The sequence below is a fragment of the Triticum urartu genome, chromosome 3A (genome assembly GCF_056163025.1).
Source record: "Triticum urartu cultivar PI428250 chromosome 3A, HENAU_Tu73, whole genome shotgun sequence".
In the NCBI taxonomy this organism is placed as follows: Eukaryota; Viridiplantae; Streptophyta; class Magnoliopsida; order Poales; family Poaceae; genus Triticum; species Triticum urartu.
This window is the reverse complement of record NC_141875.1, coordinates 703,168,106-703,185,822: the sequence shown is the minus strand read 5'-3', so window position 1 is coordinate 703,185,822 and position 17,717 is coordinate 703,168,106. Positions and strand designations below refer to the sequence as shown.

At 45.6% G+C, this 17,717-nt stretch overlaps 2 protein-coding genes across 3 annotated transcripts; both read left to right on the top strand.

Annotated features, from left to right (window-relative positions):
- Window positions 1-9,518: 9,518 nt before the first annotated feature.
- LOC147981882 (uncharacterized) lies at window positions 9,519-10,460 on the top strand. The gene has a single exon (XM_087516137.1). It carries the CDS (start codon window positions 9,519-9,521, stop codon window positions 10,458-10,460), a length of 942 nt encoding a protein of 313 aa, XP_087372263.1.
- Window positions 10,461-11,348: 888 nt separating this feature from the next.
- LOC125546101 (carbon catabolite-derepressing protein kinase) lies at window positions 11,349-16,976 on the top strand. Of its 2 annotated transcripts, XM_048710242.2 has the most exons (11): window positions 11,398-11,555; window positions 12,700-12,888; window positions 13,157-13,350; window positions 14,362-14,544; window positions 14,638-14,769; window positions 14,891-15,076; window positions 15,390-15,479; window positions 15,551-15,634; window positions 15,721-15,861; window positions 15,939-16,169; window positions 16,552-16,976. In XM_048710242.2, exons 2-11 carry the CDS (start codon window positions 12,705-12,707, stop codon window positions 16,663-16,665), a joined length of 1,539 nt encoding a protein of 512 aa, XP_048566199.1. In that variant the 5' UTR covers window positions 11,398-11,555; window positions 12,700-12,704; the 3' UTR covers window positions 16,666-16,976. The 2 variants fall into 2 exon arrangements, with proteins under 2 accessions (XP_087370273.1, XP_048566199.1); XM_087514147.1 differs by having other exon boundaries at window positions 11,349-11,555; window positions 14,362-14,769.
- Window positions 16,977-17,717: the final 741 nt, after the last annotated feature.

Sequence of the window (17,717 nt, the reverse complement as noted above, 5' to 3'; positions counted from 1 at the left end):
TTGCGATAGGCTAGCCCATAGGAACATCCTCGAACACAGTCTGGACCCAACCCACCACTAGATCCCTCCGGCTCGACCTGACGCGCACGATCCCCCCCCCCTCCAAGTGACGGCGGCAGTGCCATCCGTGGAGGAGGGCCACACCCCGGAGCCCCAAGACGGGCGTCTACGCATGTAACATCACTTACACACATGCATCAGGACCCGTGTGGTGTTTCGGTGGCACAGCTACACCAGGAAGGCCACCACGAAGCCCTGTTGACCGGGAGATCTAGCCCTTTGACTATCGCTGGACGGGCTATGACCAGTGGACTCTTCCACATGGTTGCGATAGGTCAGCCCATAGGAACAATCCCGCACACGGTCTGGACCCAACCCACCATTAGATTTCGTCCGGCTCGAACCGACGCGCATGATTCCCCCCTCCAAGTGACGGCGGCATTGCTGTCCGTGGAGGAGGGCACACCCGGGAGCCCAAGAATAGCGTCTACGCATGTCACAACACTTTCACACATGCATCACGACCAGTGCGCTGTTTCAGTGGCATTGCTACAGCCGGAAGGCCACCACGAAGCCTCATTGACCAGGAGATCTAGGCCTTTGACTTTCACCGGATGGGTTTGACCAGTGGACTCTTCCAACTGGTTGTGATAGGTCACCCCATAGGAACATCCCCGAACATGGTCTGGACCCAACCAAGCACTAGATTCCCTCTGGTTCTACCCGACGCGCATGATTCCCTCCTCCAAGTGACGGCGGCACTGCCGTCCGTGGAGGGGGGCAACACCGCAGAGACCCAAGACGGGCGTCTACGCATGCCACATGACTTTCACACACGCATCTGGACCCAATACGATGTTTCGATGGCATAGCTACACCCCAAAGCCCCACCGACCGGACTAACCATAGCCCCGTTGACCAGGAGATCTAGGCCTTTGACTTTCATCGGACGGGCTTTTACCGGTGGACTCTTTCATCTAGTTGCGATAGATCAGCCCATAGGAACAACCCCGAACATGGTCTGGACCCAACCAAACACTAGATTCCCTCCGGTTCTACTTCTACCCGACGCGCACGATTCCCCCCTCCAAGTGACGGCGGCACCGCCGTCCGTGGAGGGAGGCACACCTCGGAGCCCAAGAAGGGCGTCTACGCATGCCACAACACATTCACACATGCATCAGGACCCGGTGCGAGATTATGATAAGAAAATCATTTAAAAGTTGTCCAAATCTAGTGAAGTATCAATTACGTATGATTTTTACCAAGTGTAAGGACCTATATGCAAAATTACATGATGTTACATTTTAACATACTCAAAAGTAAAAACAAACTGGATATTCATAATCTATGGAAAATTCTGCCCCAAATCCATATATAATTTGTGTATGTTTAAGTTTATATAAATTAGATTTAAATTAATCAAATCTAAGGTTTAATAAAAATGAAAAATGAGAAATAAAAACATATAATATATACGCCGACGGTATCCCCGTCGGCATAGAGAGCCCATGTGTTTTTTGCTGAATAAAAAAAGGTTTGCAAGCTATGCCGACGGCCTCCGTCTGGACCTAGGTCGGTGGACCCACCTGTGTGCCGACGACGGCTCTATGCCGACGGCCCCCGTCGGCATAGTGGAAGATATGCCGACGGCCCCCGTCGGCATATATGGAGGTTTGCCAACGGCTTTAGTACGCCTACGGCATTTTCTCGGCCGTCGGCATACCACGATCTATGCCGACGGGGGCCGTCAGCATAGAAAAGGCCGTCGGCAGCGGCCGTTATTCTGGTAGTGATAATACCTAAATAGTTCACCCCACTAACATATTTCTCTTGACATGCAGCCTATCCACCTCATTAATCTGCCATATCATTAATTAGTGGGGATGAACTATTTAGGTATTATAGTTTTAGAGGTCTTGCAGCGTCCTGTCCTTTTCCATATTTAGCGACTGAAGCCCAATGGTCTCATAAGAAGAAGACCAACAACCGCATGCTCTCCGTTTCCACCTCACGCACGCATCCATTCATCTCATCGTTATGCTCCACCTCTCCCCACCCAATGCTTTAATGCAACAACGTCTCCTCCCCTCCCCTCCCCTCTGCACATCTCGGTACTTAACTTCTAACGGTCCCCTCTCCACCCCCTTCTGCTTCTCCTGCAGTTCAATACCACCGGCTGCCTCATCCGCACTCCACTCCAAGCAGGCAAGCACCAACAAGGCACATTCTTCGCCTACTGTCGACGGCGCCCACCTCCACAAAGCACAGCCCGACAGCAACAGCACTGCCCTCCCCACCGCGCATCGATGCAGTGCCCTTCAGCGTATCCACCACACGGCTGCCGATGGCAGGGACAGCGGATTTCATGGTCTCGGCATGGTGGTGACTTTTACACGGTATACGGAAATTAATCGGCCCCTACGCCTCCGTCGTCCAACGTCCCAGCCGTTCATGGCGCGCGGCACATGGCCTGGCCCTCGTCCCTTCATTGCTCCCAACGAGTCACGTTATGCATCATGGCTGCCGAGGACAGCGGTGGCGCATGACCCCGGAACGACTTCATCTCCATCACGTGGGTCTCTCTTTCTCATCCGTAGAAGCCTTCAACTCTTCGGTACCCCAACGTCCAATACTCCGCATCTGACCTGGCTGACCCCAGCGATCGCTACTTCCGTCGGCAAGGAGTTGCGACCTGCGGTGACCCCCTTTTGCAACCGAGCTCGGCCGAAGGTGAGAAGAAGATATGGGATTTCTTTTATGCTGCATCATTGGAAGATTTGACCCAAAATTTGTTTGGTCTTTTGGAATCGTGAGCATCTAGAGTTTGATAAGGTGAGAGATCCTTTAATTTATTTTGCCTAAGGCATTTTGTTCAAAAATTTCACCATGGGATTTTGGACTACGTCAACATTTAATCAGAAGAAGATTCTTGGGCAAGTAGTAAGAGGTATACTTTTCAACGTAAAATCAGTTTTATTGAATGCCCCTATTCTGAAGATTATATCTGCGTGGTGTGGTCTGTCAGGGAATTAATTATAGGTGGGTTCTAATTCATGTATGCTGCTTGCATGTGAGGGTGTTGGCCTAGTCGGTACCGGAGACGGTGACTCTATTCGTACCACCTGATAGAGTTATAAAACTGGTACTGATCAGTAATCATCACCGGCATGATTTTGTACCTAACTAGCTGGCTGATCACCAGGAAGGAGATGACGCAGACCAGTGGCGAAACATGTGTGGAAGAAGGCGACCAAGATGACGTTCGAGGGCATTTGTTCGTTTTTCTTCTCATGACATTAGACGAAATTATCAAAGGCACGTATGACCTTAGCTATCTTACCATCATTTTTTCCACTTTTTTTTTGTAGAAATCCATGAAGGGCAATTCACATATGAACATGCATGTATTTCAAAAATCAGCTTATGATCGTACTGAAGTTGGACTTCCAGAAGGCTTTCGATACTGTCAGTTGGGATGCCTTGCAACGAATTTTTGTGGCCAGGGGGTTCGGGCAACGTTGGATCAAGTGGATCTCCACAATCTTCCACTCCAGCTCCGCTCAAATCATGATGAATGGACAACTGGGAGAGAAAATCATATCCAAATGCGATTTAAGACAGGGAGATGCCCTCTCACCATATCTATTCATTTTAGTTGCTGATGTTCTGCAATAGCTATGCGAGGAGGAGTATAGGAGTGGTGTACTCAAGCACCCTCTTGGGGTAGATGGCCCATTGCCGGTCCTACAATATGCGGACGACACACTCTTACTTGTGCAAGGGGACACACAACAAATCACCATCGTCAAAAGGATTCTGGACGACTTTGCAAGCTTCCACAACAGAATGGTGGGCTACGAGTGCGCGATATTGCTTCTCACAATAAAGCGATGGTATGCAAGGTTTTGGCGCAGATTCTTCAGCACAACAACGTACCCTGCTACAAATGGTTCGCGTCCAGGTTCTGCAGCATAAGCTTACCTACCAGTCCGCACAATGGAGACACCGCTATCTAGCGTTGCCTGAAGTCATGCATGCTCCTAGTGCAGCAGGCCACGAGATGTGAGCTCGGGGACGACACTCACATATCGTTCTGGTCTGACTTGTGGCTCGACTGCGGGCGACTCATGTTCTGCTTCCCAATCTTGTATACTTTCTCCATCACCAGATCATGCACCGTTGCCTCCCAGTACATGAATGGACAGTGGATGCTACAACTACACCCCAACCTCTCTGCTACTGCCTCCCAGGAGTTGCAAATTCTCAGCACAATGCTGCTCCACATCGCCCCAGTAGCTGATCAGCCTGACGTTAGAAGACCAATTGCCCTTCATCAAAAACTGTCCACGACATACTTCTACCAGCTACTTACTTTCAGAGGTGTTGGCTGCCCCATGGAGCCCTTCATCTGGAACAAAACCATCCCTAAGAGGCATCACATCTTCCTCTGGATTGCTATCAAGGACAGACACAACACTAGGGACAACATGCTCCGGAAACACTGGACAAAAATTGCGAAACATAATGGATGCGAGCGCTGTCCAGCGGCTGAGACCATGCTGCATATCTTACTCAGATGCCAACCGGCTCACGCAGTTTGGTCCAGGAGGATGCTCTTTGATGATGCAGTATCAGCCACGATGCCCATCGGCTTCATCACTTCCCCGGCACCACAAAGACTGTATGGACGGCTCTGGAATATTTTCTTTGCGGCATGTGCAGTAGCTCTATGGAGGGCTAGGAATGCACTAATCTTCGAAGATGAGCTATGGAGTGACACTAAAATTTTCAGGGAGATCTTCGATCTACTCACGCTCTCGAGTGTCCGTGCGCCAACAGATCAAGACAAGACAATCCTCAAAACATGGGCCAGAGAGCTAAGCTGTAATTAGGCTGTGTTGTTTTCTTCCTGCCTGCCTTTTTTTCCACCTACGTTTTTTTTCTTTAAGGTCTGGTGATGGCCTGCTGCACACTTAGTGCGGCGCTCACGTCACCTTCATGTAAATGACTCTGGTCATTCGGGCTTCAGCCCGTTTTGAATGCATAAGGTAGAGAGTTATCTACCTTTTCTTTCAAAAAAAAAAAATCATCTTATCATATATTCTGAAGATGAATAATCTATATTCGCCTCCCAGTTTTGCACTATGGATGATTAAACATTGAGAAGTTTATAGCCGAAGCATTTTCTGTGCAGGGTTGGTTTTCAGAATTCTAAGCCTGTTTAATTAGCTTCGAGAGGAATGCTATTAAGATCTCTGAAGCTGTCTTACTCGATATTTCTATTAGAGAAATTACGCTATATACTTTTGTTAAGCATGTTCCATTCTCCTGCATTTCATTGAATACTTCTTATTTTGACTTGATATATATGTTCGTTCAAGGGGGGGGGTTAGATGTTTTGTTTCGCATGGTCATAGAGTATTAGTATCTCAGTTCACTGCATGCCGATAGTAGGATTTGTAAGTAGGTATTATTGAGCTACGTACTGAGATGATATTGTTTTTACTCCGATGGTGTAAGTCACGACATCCAAAGATTTGTAGGTGGTTGTCTGCATTCCTATTGTAATCTGAAAATGCACAAAATTTACCTCCATGTTGTATTTGTTTTGCAGCATGCAGATTATGTTTGTAATTCTCATGTTATATTTTCATGCAGCAACGCGCGGGGTTTGGACTACAACCCTTTAGGTCATTATTGCAGAAGATATTTGGCTTATTTGAGTCCAAGTAGAAAGAACCTGACTGTTCAAGTTCATTATTGATTAAGATGTTTTACTATGGAGCCAAACCAGGTCAAGAAAACGGTTTATAGCCAGTGATTTTATGTATGAGTGAATTCCGGCTTTTACCCCCTAATTAACCATTTTTGACACTATTTACCCCATTTAACAAATTTTCATCCAGATTACCCCATTTAGTGACAATCTTGTCTGTTCTTACCCCTTTTAAATTTTAAGAGCCTTCTTGCAAAGATCATGTTAATTTTACTTGAGACTAAGTGCCCAAATGTACATTTTTATAAAAACAAAAAAAACCGACCCTATGATGCCAATAACTTTTTTTTGCAAGAATCATGTCAATAACTGGTAGTACTAATTTTCAATGGACACACATCATTGGAGCTCACTAAAAAACACATGTACGACAATAGCACTGCAGACATGTAAAATAGACCGTGGTGTTTTTGTTTGATGATCTCCCAAAGCTTAAAATAAGTGGTTCCTATGATGTTTTGCATCAAAGAAGAAAACTAAAATATCATCACATTAAACCTAGAAACCGAGTACGAAAGTGTTACGCGCCGGGCACGACCTCATCTGGCGCTCCCGCGAGCGGTAGGGGAGGCAAACCCTACCGCTGCCGCCAGGCCCCCTCCTCCCTCCCTCGCTGCCGCCAGAGTCCGCGGCCGAGCGACGCCTCGCCGGCGCTTGCGGCGGCTGGCATGTTCTGGTGTCGGCTGGCGCGTAGGCGGCTTGTGTCGGCCTTCGATTCCTCTCCTTGTCGTCCGGGCACTACTTTGGTCGAAGGATTGGACCTCTCCAAGCTGCGGTCCATCGCTCGTCTCGCGCCCCATAGCAGGACCGACCTCGTCTCGCGCCCGGCAGCACGACCGACCTCGTCTCATGCCCTACAGCATGACCGAGCTCGTCTCGCACCCGGTGCAGCAAGACGGGTCGATGGAGGCCAGTTTTGGCTGGCCTATTGGGTCTCGGCCCTAGGGGCTACCCAGGGGTGTGAAAGGTGGGGCCTTTCCACTCGTCTCTTTTGTTGGGGTACCAGCGGGTCTCAGGTGAGGTGGTGTCAAGGTCTTGGATGCCAGGGCGGTGACCCTGGTGGTGGTAGCACGGTGCACATGGGTAGAGCCCGTGGCTCGGTGTTGCCCGGTGGCCATGGCCGGGTGGGCGGCGTGGTCGCAGGGGTGTGGCATACGGTGGCGGTGAGTGTTGACCGAGGTGAAAACCTGTTCGATCTTCAAACGGACCGGCGGCGGCGAAGCTCGTTCCCTTCCTGAAGGCATCGTCGCGACTCTCATTGCCCATCGTGTTGCTCCAGGGGAAACTCTGATCCTCAGGTCGGCTGGTGGTGGCCCTCTGGTATCGTAACCTTCCTGAAGGTGCCATCTTGGAGCCCACGGTTTGTCGTATGCGGCTTCATCTCTTCGCGATGGCGTGTTCACGGTTGAGGACCCCGGTTGCTCTTGTAGTGCTAGGGGTGGTGTTGTTGTGCTCAACGCCTATGTATCATGCCTTGGTGTGTGCGTGTGTTGCGGTGGCGTGTGTTTGTACTGATTGTGGATGATTGTTACTTTATATATAAAGTGGGACGAAAGCTTTTTTCGGTAACCTACAAACCACAACCCACAATGCAAAATTGAACGTACTTGACCGCCAAAGATAACTATTCCTCTTTTCCTCGATGTGGTGCGCACGTACCTGACAGCCATGAGAAAAAAACTGGGTGCGGCTAAACCAAGTGACCTGGTCGGGCATTGGAAAAAATGCCAAGAAATCTGATAGCAGGGAGTTTGCAAGCAGATCACTCTCAAAAATCTTACTGGGGTAAAAACTGGCAAGACTCTCGCTAAATGGGGTAATTGGAATGAAAAAAATGTTAAATGGGGTAATTAGTGTCAAAAATGTGGAAGTAAGGGGTAAAAACTGGAATTCACTCTTTATGTATGGATTTTGTTCACATATATTTCAGGGGGAAATTGCACAACAAACAAGAAACTCCTTTTTATCATTATAGACGCAACTATTATTTTGAGCTTCGTAAACAACTCAATTTATTGATCATTCATGAGCTATACTTTAGTTTTGATTGCACAAGATAGCAACCTACTCAATATTTTTCAAAATAATCCTAATTAGACTTGATGCAATCTCTAAAAATATATTAACCAAACATCCCGCAGCAACGCGCGTGGTTCTCCTGTAGAATTATTTGAAAAAGGCAAACCATACTTAGTCTTATAATTAGTTGGATGTAGAACACCCGTTTGGAGGCTTGTATGAGGCAGTGCAACAGGTGTTTGCGCAGAAGATCCAGCATTCTGTTGTACGACAAGATCGGTAGATCCACCTGATCCACTCGATCCCGAGGAGGCAGAGCTGCCCGCACCCGTCTGATCCTTTGTGGCAGACAAAGGCGACACAGAAGGCTAGGGAGCCACAGAAGATTCGGGCAAGCCAACTGGATCTGGATCGAGATGCGCGTTGGGCCCGCCTAGAACGGGCGTGTCGGTGAGCATGGCCCGCCTGGCGTAAATGCGGGGGACCGGCGTGGAGCGTCCAGTCGGTGGAGCCCGCTCGGTCGGGATGTCCCCTGGTGTTGTCTGGTGTGGCCCACCAGTGGGACGCATGTCGACCGTAGGGTGGCGGAGAGCGAGGGAGGCTGGTGCAACACTGGTCGCTTGGTGGGGCACCGATTCCGAGGTGGATCCAAGCGCAGTCTGCTGCACCGATCCCGGAGGAGATCTAGGCGCAGGCTGATGCACAGATCCCAACGACGATCGCTCCGGTTCGGTCGTGTCCATTCCAGGAGGATTTTTTGCACCGTTTTGAACAAAAATTGCATCGTTCGCCATGCCTTTTTCTGCCCTGTTAATTTCTGTAGTAGAAGACTCATGTGAAACTATATAGGAGTTAGTCAACATTGGATCATCATTATCAACACCCACATGAGCATCACCGAGGAGATGGAAAGGAAGAAGAAGAATTTCATTCTTGAGAAGAGCACCGACATTGGGATGAAGCTTTTTCAAAGGGAAACTGAGTTTCATCAAAGACAACATCACGAGAGATGTAAACGCAACCAGTGGACACGTCTAGGCATTTGAAAACCTTATGTTGAGCACTGTAACCGAGAAAGACACATTGTTTGAAACGAAACATGATTTTCCAAGTGTTATAGGGGCCAAGGTTAGGCCAACATGCATAACCAAAAACTCTGAGGGTGGTGTAGTCTGGTGTGACAAGCAAGAGACACTCAGTAGGAGTTCCATTGGAGATGGTACGAGTGGGCCACATATTCATAAGATGGACTACAGTAAGGAAAGCTTCATCCCAAAATTTTAATGGCATGAATGCTGCAGCTAGAATAGCTAAGCCTACTTCAACAACATGACTATGTTTGTATTCAGCAGAACCGTTTTGTTGATATGCATGTGGACATGAGACATCATGTGAAATTCCTATTTGTTGAAAGAAAGAGTTAAACTTTTCATGTTGTTATCGCATTTATCCGTAGCAAGGCCCTAAGAAATGCCATGAGGGCACACTAGGCCCTCCCAAAAAAACGTACGTTTTTACCTTCAGGCAATGATTGGCTATAGTGTCTGCTGGCCGGATGATGCACCTCTGATCGATCTTGCAAATTTCGTTGCGGGCGGGAATAGAGGACTTCGTGGCATGGCATTTTGATAGCAAGGGAAATCATACTGTCAAAAGCGCCTACAAGTTGCAAGTGCAGTTAACAAAAGAAAGCCGTCAAGGAATTCCTGGAAGTAGCTCAATGGCCGCAGGGGATCTGGACAGGTGTGATGATCAGTCGTGGAAACGGTTATGGAAGTTGCCATGTCCGTGGAAAATTCAAGTGTTCACATGGAGAATCAAGCACGAGTCCCTTGCTCTTCGCACTAACCTGGACAGGAGGGGTGTAAAGCTTGAAAGCACAAAATGTCTACTTTATGAGCAAGCAAATGAGGACGGCGCTCATCTTTTTATTAAGTGCAAATCCATAAAAGAAGCCTGGAGAGCTACGAGTCTAGAGAAAGAAAGAGCAGCGCTAGAGCAGATCACGTCCGTGCATGCAATGCAGGACTTACTGTGGGGGCTAACTGAATATACCCGGGTGCGGATCCTCACGTTCTGGTGGCATTGGTGGAACAACAGAAACGAAATAAGAAAGGGGGAGCTCCCAATCCAATTGACTGAGCTGACTAGACGGGTTCTCAGCAATACACAGGAGTATATGCAGTTGTTTAATGGGAGAAACAAACAGAACAAAGCATGCAAGTGGCAGCCGTCGGCGCAGGATAGTGTCAAGATTAACCTGGATGGGGCTTTTACTCCAGGCGAGGCATTTGTCTCCTGGGGCGTGATGATCAAGGACGAGGCTGGTGAGGTACTGTTGGCCCGAGCGGGGAGGAAGGAACAAGTCACTGATGCTTTTGCGGCTGAGGTAACTGCTATGTCGAAGGCTGTATCCTTGGCGGCAGATATTGGTGCACTCCGGGTAGTCTTTGAGACGGATTCACAACTCCTACTGGAGGCGCTGGACCTTATCAAGGTGGACTCCTCGCCATATGTAGTCGTCATAGAAGAAATTAAGCTCCAGCTCAAGATATGGTTCTCTAAGCAATTCGTTGCTGTTTGTCGTCGTAGTGCGAATTCTGTATCACATGAATTAGCTAAGCTTGGTCGTCATTGTTTGCCGAACGAAAATATCGGCTAGAACACTATTGTACCGTCCCAAGTGGCTGTTTGTGTTTCGGACGATGCGCCCAAACATCGTTAAGTTATAAATCTTTGTTTTGCCCTAAAAAAAGCTAGTTGAATTTGCAACGGGATTATGGCTAACACTTTTGACGCCGTGCGTGCAGTACACCTTGTCACACCGCGCAGTTCACCTTCACGTGCGCGCCGGCGCCGCGCGCGGAGTATACCCGGCCTCACGCGAGCCCGCGCATGCATGCATGCAGCACACGTTTCGCGCGCGTCTACATGCACGCATCAGACCTCGCCGCGCATGTACACAACCTGTGTCGCACACGTGAAATCCAGAGAAAACACTAATTCTAGATGTGCCACGCGAAAACTAATAAGCAGCTACTCCTTTCGTTAGTAGTATAAAATTGAGTCATCTATTTTGAAACGGAGGAAGTAGCTACCAGGATCAGTGTTTTTTGTTTTTTGTTTTTTATGAGTTGGCAACAAACAAAACAAATTCGGAGAGAACAGTGCAACGTGCGCATGCACCCAAATATAGCCAGCGTCCTCGTCGCGCACGTAACAGCAACGTTCCAGTTAATCTCCACCCACCGCCAACGCCGGCCGGACGGCGTGCATATTTCGCATCAGCGCCGCGTCACCGGCCACCGAAAAGCGTCCCTGCCGTCTATCTCATGCGACCGAAAAGCGTCCCTACCGTCCAAATCAACCGACGACGGACGGACGGAGGAATCGATCGACACACGCGACGCACTGGAAACGGAAGGAGATAAAAATGGCACAAGGAGCCAAACGGCCGGGACGCAAGCGCGAGGCGATGGAGCAGAGCAGCAATGTCAGCGAGCGGCGCGAGACGGAGCCGACACGTTGATGCTGATCGATGCTGACGTTGGCCTTTCACTTTCCCCCGGTTACGCCGCCCCCACCTAAGCTAGCAGCTACGGCCTAAAGCCTAAAGCTCCTTCAGTCCCACCCCCCGGAGAAGAGAACGACCAGCCGACCGATCGACCCCGGCCAAAACCTCTCTCGATTCGAGGCCGTCCTCCGCTCCACTTGTTGCCTTCCTCTCTCCCGGCGGCTGCCCGCGGGATTTGGCCAGGTAATCAAGCCAATCGCCCTGCTCATCTTTGCGGCAATTCTCGCCGGAGTTCAGTGTTTCTGCGTCGTCGTTGCTTGCCTGGCATGGTAGAGAGCTGGGGTGGTCCGCGCGTGCTCTTAATTTTCAGTTCTGAGGGAGTGTGGAATTTACTAGTCCAGTCTGTGTGCTGCTCTTGCTCTGCTTGTGGTTGTGGGGATTGCGGTGCCCCTGCTTGTTTCTTCCCTCCAACAGAGATCTTTGCCGCAGATCCGCCCGACCAACATTCACCTCATCCCGCTCGGACTTGAAAGTCTTGATTACTGACTTATCGGTTAATTAGATGGTTTATTGATTGATCGGTCGGCCGACTTTCCCCAAATTTACTCTATACATGGTCGAAATGATCCTACAGAGCGATCGGGGGATTCTGATTCTGATGCTCATACCGTCGTGTAATTGTTGTGTCTACAGCTATTGAGTAGTACCAGTGGCAGATTCATGTGTTAGCTCATTCATTGTTGCATCACTGCATTTCATTTCTTGTATGGCTCTTCCATGTTTACCACACATATATGCCTAGTCATCGTATAATTAATCCGTGAGCCTTTTTAAGAGTACTTTGCTTAACCCACTAGCTAGGATTCTATGTGTCGTCTCTGTCTTCGCACCAGGGCTGGGCACTCAGAGCACGAGCGAGCATTATCGATAGTTGTTATCCCAACCATCCTTGCCAGATCTGATACATACATACCAGGAAAGGCTTATAGTCGTTCATGCTGCGCGTGCAAGCATTTTTATGGTAATATATTATGACCCTACTCGATCGGTACAAGATAGTACTTGTTGGTTGCCGATCATCTCACTGAACCACACTTCAGCGATCGAATATGCTGTGGCTCTCCCCATTTGAGAAGGGAACTTCACTCATTTCGTTGACCTTTAATTGCCCTCGCCAGTCATGTCACATAGTGGTCTTTCATGGCCAGCCCACTCATTTGACACTCAAGGCCAGTCTCTAAGAAGTAACATGCTGTAAATATTTCATAATATTATACATGATCAGTATATTCCACGTAACTCATGTTTCACCAGTTTTGATCAACTTTATCTGAACTATAAAACTGTTTTCTGAATCACACATATCGTTTCTCTTGTTTTGGCATAGTGAAAATGGATGGGAACACCGGAGGAGGCGGACATTCTGAAGCATTGAAGAACTACAATCTGGGCAAAATATTAGGTCATGGCACATTCGGAAAAGTGATGATTGCAGAGCATAAGCTTACAGGACAGAAAGTTGCTATAAAGATTCTGAACCGTCATAAAATGGAAATTATGGAAATGGAAGAGAAAGGTATGCCTCCTTCTCCTTGTACAATAATGAATAATCTAGGATACATCCGACTTGCTTCCTCAGGATTTCGAGTTATCTGCTTTCAGAGTGCTACTCAGACTTGTGGGCATGTTCCTGACTCCCACTTAAATCGATTAGTCGAGATAAAGTACATTAGCAGTTCACCTTGTTTTGCTGCTGCGAGTTAGTAAAATTTGCAGCTGGAATTTCTTCATAGGCTGAATGTCTAACGCTTTACTTCTATTGTTTTCTCATATCTCGTTTCCAGCAAAGAGAGAAATCAAGATATTGAGGTTATTCATTGACTTTATTCACCCTCATATCATCCGGGTTTATGAGGTCACTGAGACACCTAAGGATATATTTGTTGTGATGGAATATTGCCAGAATGGTGAGTTATTGGATTACATTATTGAGAAAGGGCGGTTACAGGAAGATGAAGCTCGTCGAATCTTCCAGCAGGTGCCTTTCCTGCTCTTGGCATGTTGGGAATAGCAATAGTTGTTCATTAATGAACTTTGCTGAGCTTCTTATTTTGATCGTGAAATGTATGGATATCCTGGCCAATTGTCCAGTGCCCACATTCTTCACGTGCTTACTGTGTAATCATGAGCAATTTGCTTGGTTTGCATTCGTTGACTAAGCTTTAGCTAAGGATTTTTTTCTCGACTCCGGAAAAATCGGTTTCAGGAAAATCATAGAATATTCATATTTTTTTGGCACAAAATTTTCAAACAAATTTCAAATTCAGAAATTTCTATTGTATAAATATATTATATTTAAAACATAGTGCACGCTAAGTTGTTGCTGGTCCAGTGGTCAGCTACTTTCTTTCCTTGCCGGTACCTAATGGCCCTGATTCGACTCTTCATCATCAGCACCGTAGCTGATACTTTTTATGCACTAAAAATATGAAGTTTGCAAAAAAAAAAAAAACTGAGTTGACTTCTGGCGACCTCTAGCAGAGAAGTCAGGCTCTGTAACCACCTGGCCGTGGACAGTTTTATGGCAGCCCATGCATACCCTCTTTTGGCACGATCTTGATGTCTGAATTCAAATGATTTTCTTTTCAGACGGTAACCGGTCATGTTACCAGAAAATTTGACAAAAAAAGAAGACATTTTAGGTTTTAGCTCAAGACTTGTACCACATATTGTTGCAAGCTTTCAAAGGTAATTGCTTTGTTTTTTGGATTGAACTGATCAACCAGGTAACGTCTTCTTGATGCGTCGAAGTATTAGTATCACTCTGGTGTTTCATCTTTTGATGCCTGCGTTATCTTTGTATCAGTAATTAAATCAATTCTTGTTTAAATGACATCCTATTCATCATGCCCTGATTGTCTTAGTCTCAGTGCTTAAATCAAATTGTGCTTTCAAACATATAGAGATGGTATATCCTTCTGAAGGCGAATATGTAATTTGAAGGGTTCTTTCTGATTCACTGAATGCATATTGACTTTTTCTTGAACAGATTATATCTAGTGTTGAATACTGCCACAGAAACATGGTTGTTCATCGTGATCTAAAGCCAGAAAACTTGTTACTTGATTCTGAATATAATGTGAAACTTGTTGACTTTGGGTTAAGTAATGTGATGCATGATGGCCATTTTTTGAAGACTAGCTGCGGGAGTCTAAACTATGCTGCACCAGAGGTATTCACTTATTTGTATTATTTGTCTCCTTATCCTCATACTTCTTCGCACACATCGTCTGCGGTAATAGCTTTAACGAGGATTTCTGCGCAGCTTATCTCAGGTAACTTGTACGCTGGACCTGAGGTTGATGTCTGGAGCTGTGGGGTGATACTTTATGCTCTTCTTTGTGGCAGAGTTCCATTTGAGGATGACAATATTCCCAACCTGTTCAAAAAGATAAAGGTGAGACATAACGTATGTAGATCGATTTGGATCTGACAAATGTATACCTTTTGTAAATTAATTGGACTTTAGCATTCCTTTTTTGTCTGGAGATTTGACGCCCTCTTGTTTGGTGTTCCAGGGAGGTTTCTATATCCTTCCAAGTTATTTATCTGATCTTGCAATGGATTTGATCCCAAGAATACTTATTGTTGATCCCATGAAGAGAATCACAATTCGTGGAATTCGGGACCACCCATGGTTTCAGAATCGCCTTCCTCGCTACCTGGCAGTGCCTCCACCAAACACGCCACAGCAAGCCAAAATGGTACCCCATCTATTTCACATTTGAAGCGACTACCATATATACAGGATCTTGCATGGATGATAGGAAAACTAAGATCAACATTTTTTTTCATGAAATGCTCTCTTTTATGGGTATAATATTAATGTAATATTTGCAAAACAAATATTATAGAAATCAATGACCAAAGTTGTGCTCTGGGTTTCATAAAGGTAGCACATCAAGTCTCCTTGCAATGCTACTTTTTTATTTATCAAAAATTTCGTTTACTATCAAGCATTCAAATGCCGTTTGTATGGCAATGATATGCTGATTTGCTATATGTTCATTTCTGAAGATTGATGAAAAAACACTTCAAGACGTTGTCAATCTGGGATATGATAAAGATCATGTGGGTGGTTCGCTGTGTAATAGGCTGCAAAATGAGGTATATTCAAAAAAAATTAGTGGTTCATTCCATTCAGTTTTCATAACTGACTTTCGACTATATGTTTCCAGGCAACTGTTGCATATTACTTGCTCTTGGACAATCGGTTCCGGGCTACTAGTGGCTATTTGGGGGCTGACTATCAACAACCAATGGTTAGTCCATATTTGCATCATCTGTGACTTGTTTAAGGCATTAAAGGTTTAAGCACTATTAACTTTATGAATGGATGGTTCTCTAGGGTAGGAGTTTTAATCAGATTACTTTATCGGAATCAGCAAGGCCAAGTACCAAGAATGATCTTCCAGGAAGCAATGATTCTCAAGGCAGTGGCTTGCGCCCATATTACCCCGTTCAAAGGAAATGGGCTCTTGGACTCCAGGTCTTGCACATTGTCCACTTTAGTTGGCTTTATTTTGCACATTCAGCTGTGGAGCTAATGCATTACTTATCCAACAGTCTCCAGCTCAGCCTCGTGATATAATGATTGAGGTTCTAAAGGCACTTCAGGAACTAAATGTCCGCTGGAAGAAGAATGGAGACCACAACATGAAATGCAGGTGGTGCCCTGGGTTTCCTCAGGTCAGTGATACGTCAGATGCCAACCACAGCTTTGTTGATGGCTCTACCATCATGGATATTGGAGATGCTAATGGGAGGCTACCTGTCGTGATCAAGTTTGAAATCCAGGTGTGCAATCTCACCTTCTGCGTAGTACTCATTGTCGTACCATCAACAAATCTCGATAAAATAACAATAACAAAATAATTTTCTACTCAATATTGCGTTCAGCTGCATCACTAGATATTAAGGTTTTTGCTGGAGCAAAGACTGGCCAACATATATATTCGATTCATAATTGTTACCAAGTGACCATTATCATGTCCTGCATGTGTTTGCTATTGCCAACATGTACTGTCTAGTGATTCATATTGATAAAACAAACTTCCCAAGTTTTAATGCTGCACAGTATTGTTGGTTATACAGTCTATTCTTCAGGTGTTACAATTCACTGGCATGGTACTGTATATGTTGTCTGTTTGGTTCTAAATTTCTTTTATTTTTTCTCCAGCTTTACAAGACAAAGGATGACAAGTACCTGCTGGATATGCAAAGAGTTACTGGACCTCAGCTCCTCTTCCTGGAATTTTGTGCTGCCTTCCTTACCAACCTTAGGGTTCTATAGTGCTTGTTTTGGTTGAGTGGTGAATAGCAGAACATATGACTGTCCTGTGCGGTGCGGTTCATCGTCGCAATGGTGAATAAGTGATGGTGTGTAAGTATATAGGTTGTGCGTTTCATCTGTTTACCCAGTCCCTGACAGTGAACCATGCTTGTTTTTTTTTTGAACATAAAGACTTTATCCAGATTAGGTGCATTTTACAGAAAGAACCGTGCTTGTTTGAGTGACTAGTCCTGTGTCAAACACCAAAAAGGTTAAGTGGTTGTTATAAATAAGATTTGTATGGTAAATAGGTTGTGGTGAACCTTTTCTGATTCTGCGAACAAGCCAGCTCGCATACCCTCCCCTCCCGCCTATTCGGCCGGCCCATGGGCAGGGCTGCACGAGCACCAGCTTTTTGTGTTTTTATCTTCTTTAAAATAATTCAGAATTTAAAAAAATTTGAACCTAAAAAAAAGTGAACCTTGGTAAATGTTCCAGAAATCATAAAGTGTCCGTGTCTTAAGAAAATGTTCACGTATTGGCAAAATGTTCGTGAATTTGAACAAAAATGCGTGAATTAAAAAATGAATTAAAAAAACGTTCATTGATTCAAAAAAGTTTTGTGATTTCAAAAAATTGTTCACAATTTCAAAAAATATTCATGAGTTAATGTTCAAAAATATTTAAAACAATTTTCCGGAATTTCGAACGAAAAAAACCAAACTTTCCTAATAATGTTCACAAAACTCAAAAAATGTTCACTGATTCAAAAAAATATTCATGAATTCAAACAATGTTTGTCGGAGACATAAAATGTTTCTGAATTTCAATAATTGTCCGCCTATTCAAAAAAAGTTGTTCACAAGTTCCAGAACAAATTTACGCAATTTCAAAAAATGTTCGTGCAATGCAAAAATGTTCAAGAGTTTAAAAAATGTTCGCAATTTCAAAAATACGATGAACATTTTTTGAAGTCCAGAAATGTTCACCCCAATTTTTACAAATGTTCATGAACTTAGAAAATAGTATGCAATTTCAAAAATGTGATGAACATTTTTTGAACTGGATGAACA

Bases quoted from the DNA above. Each gene is read 5' to 3' on its own strand.
- LOC147981882 (XM_087516137.1), top strand. From the start codon at position 9,519: ATGGCCGCAGGGGATCTGGACAGGTGTGATGATCAGTCGTGGAAACGG.
- LOC125546101 (XM_087514147.1), top strand. From the start codon at position 12,705: ATGGATGGGAACACCGGAGGAGGCGGACATTCTGAAGCATTGAAGAAC. The intron at 12,889-13,156 runs GTATGCCTCCTT...TCTCGTTTCCAG, and splicing joins TATGGAAATGGAAGAGAAAG to CAAAGAGAGAAATCAAGATA. The intron at 15,480-15,550 runs GTATATTCAAAA...ATATGTTTCCAG, and splicing joins GTAATAGGCTGCAAAATGAG to GCAACTGTTGCATATTACTT.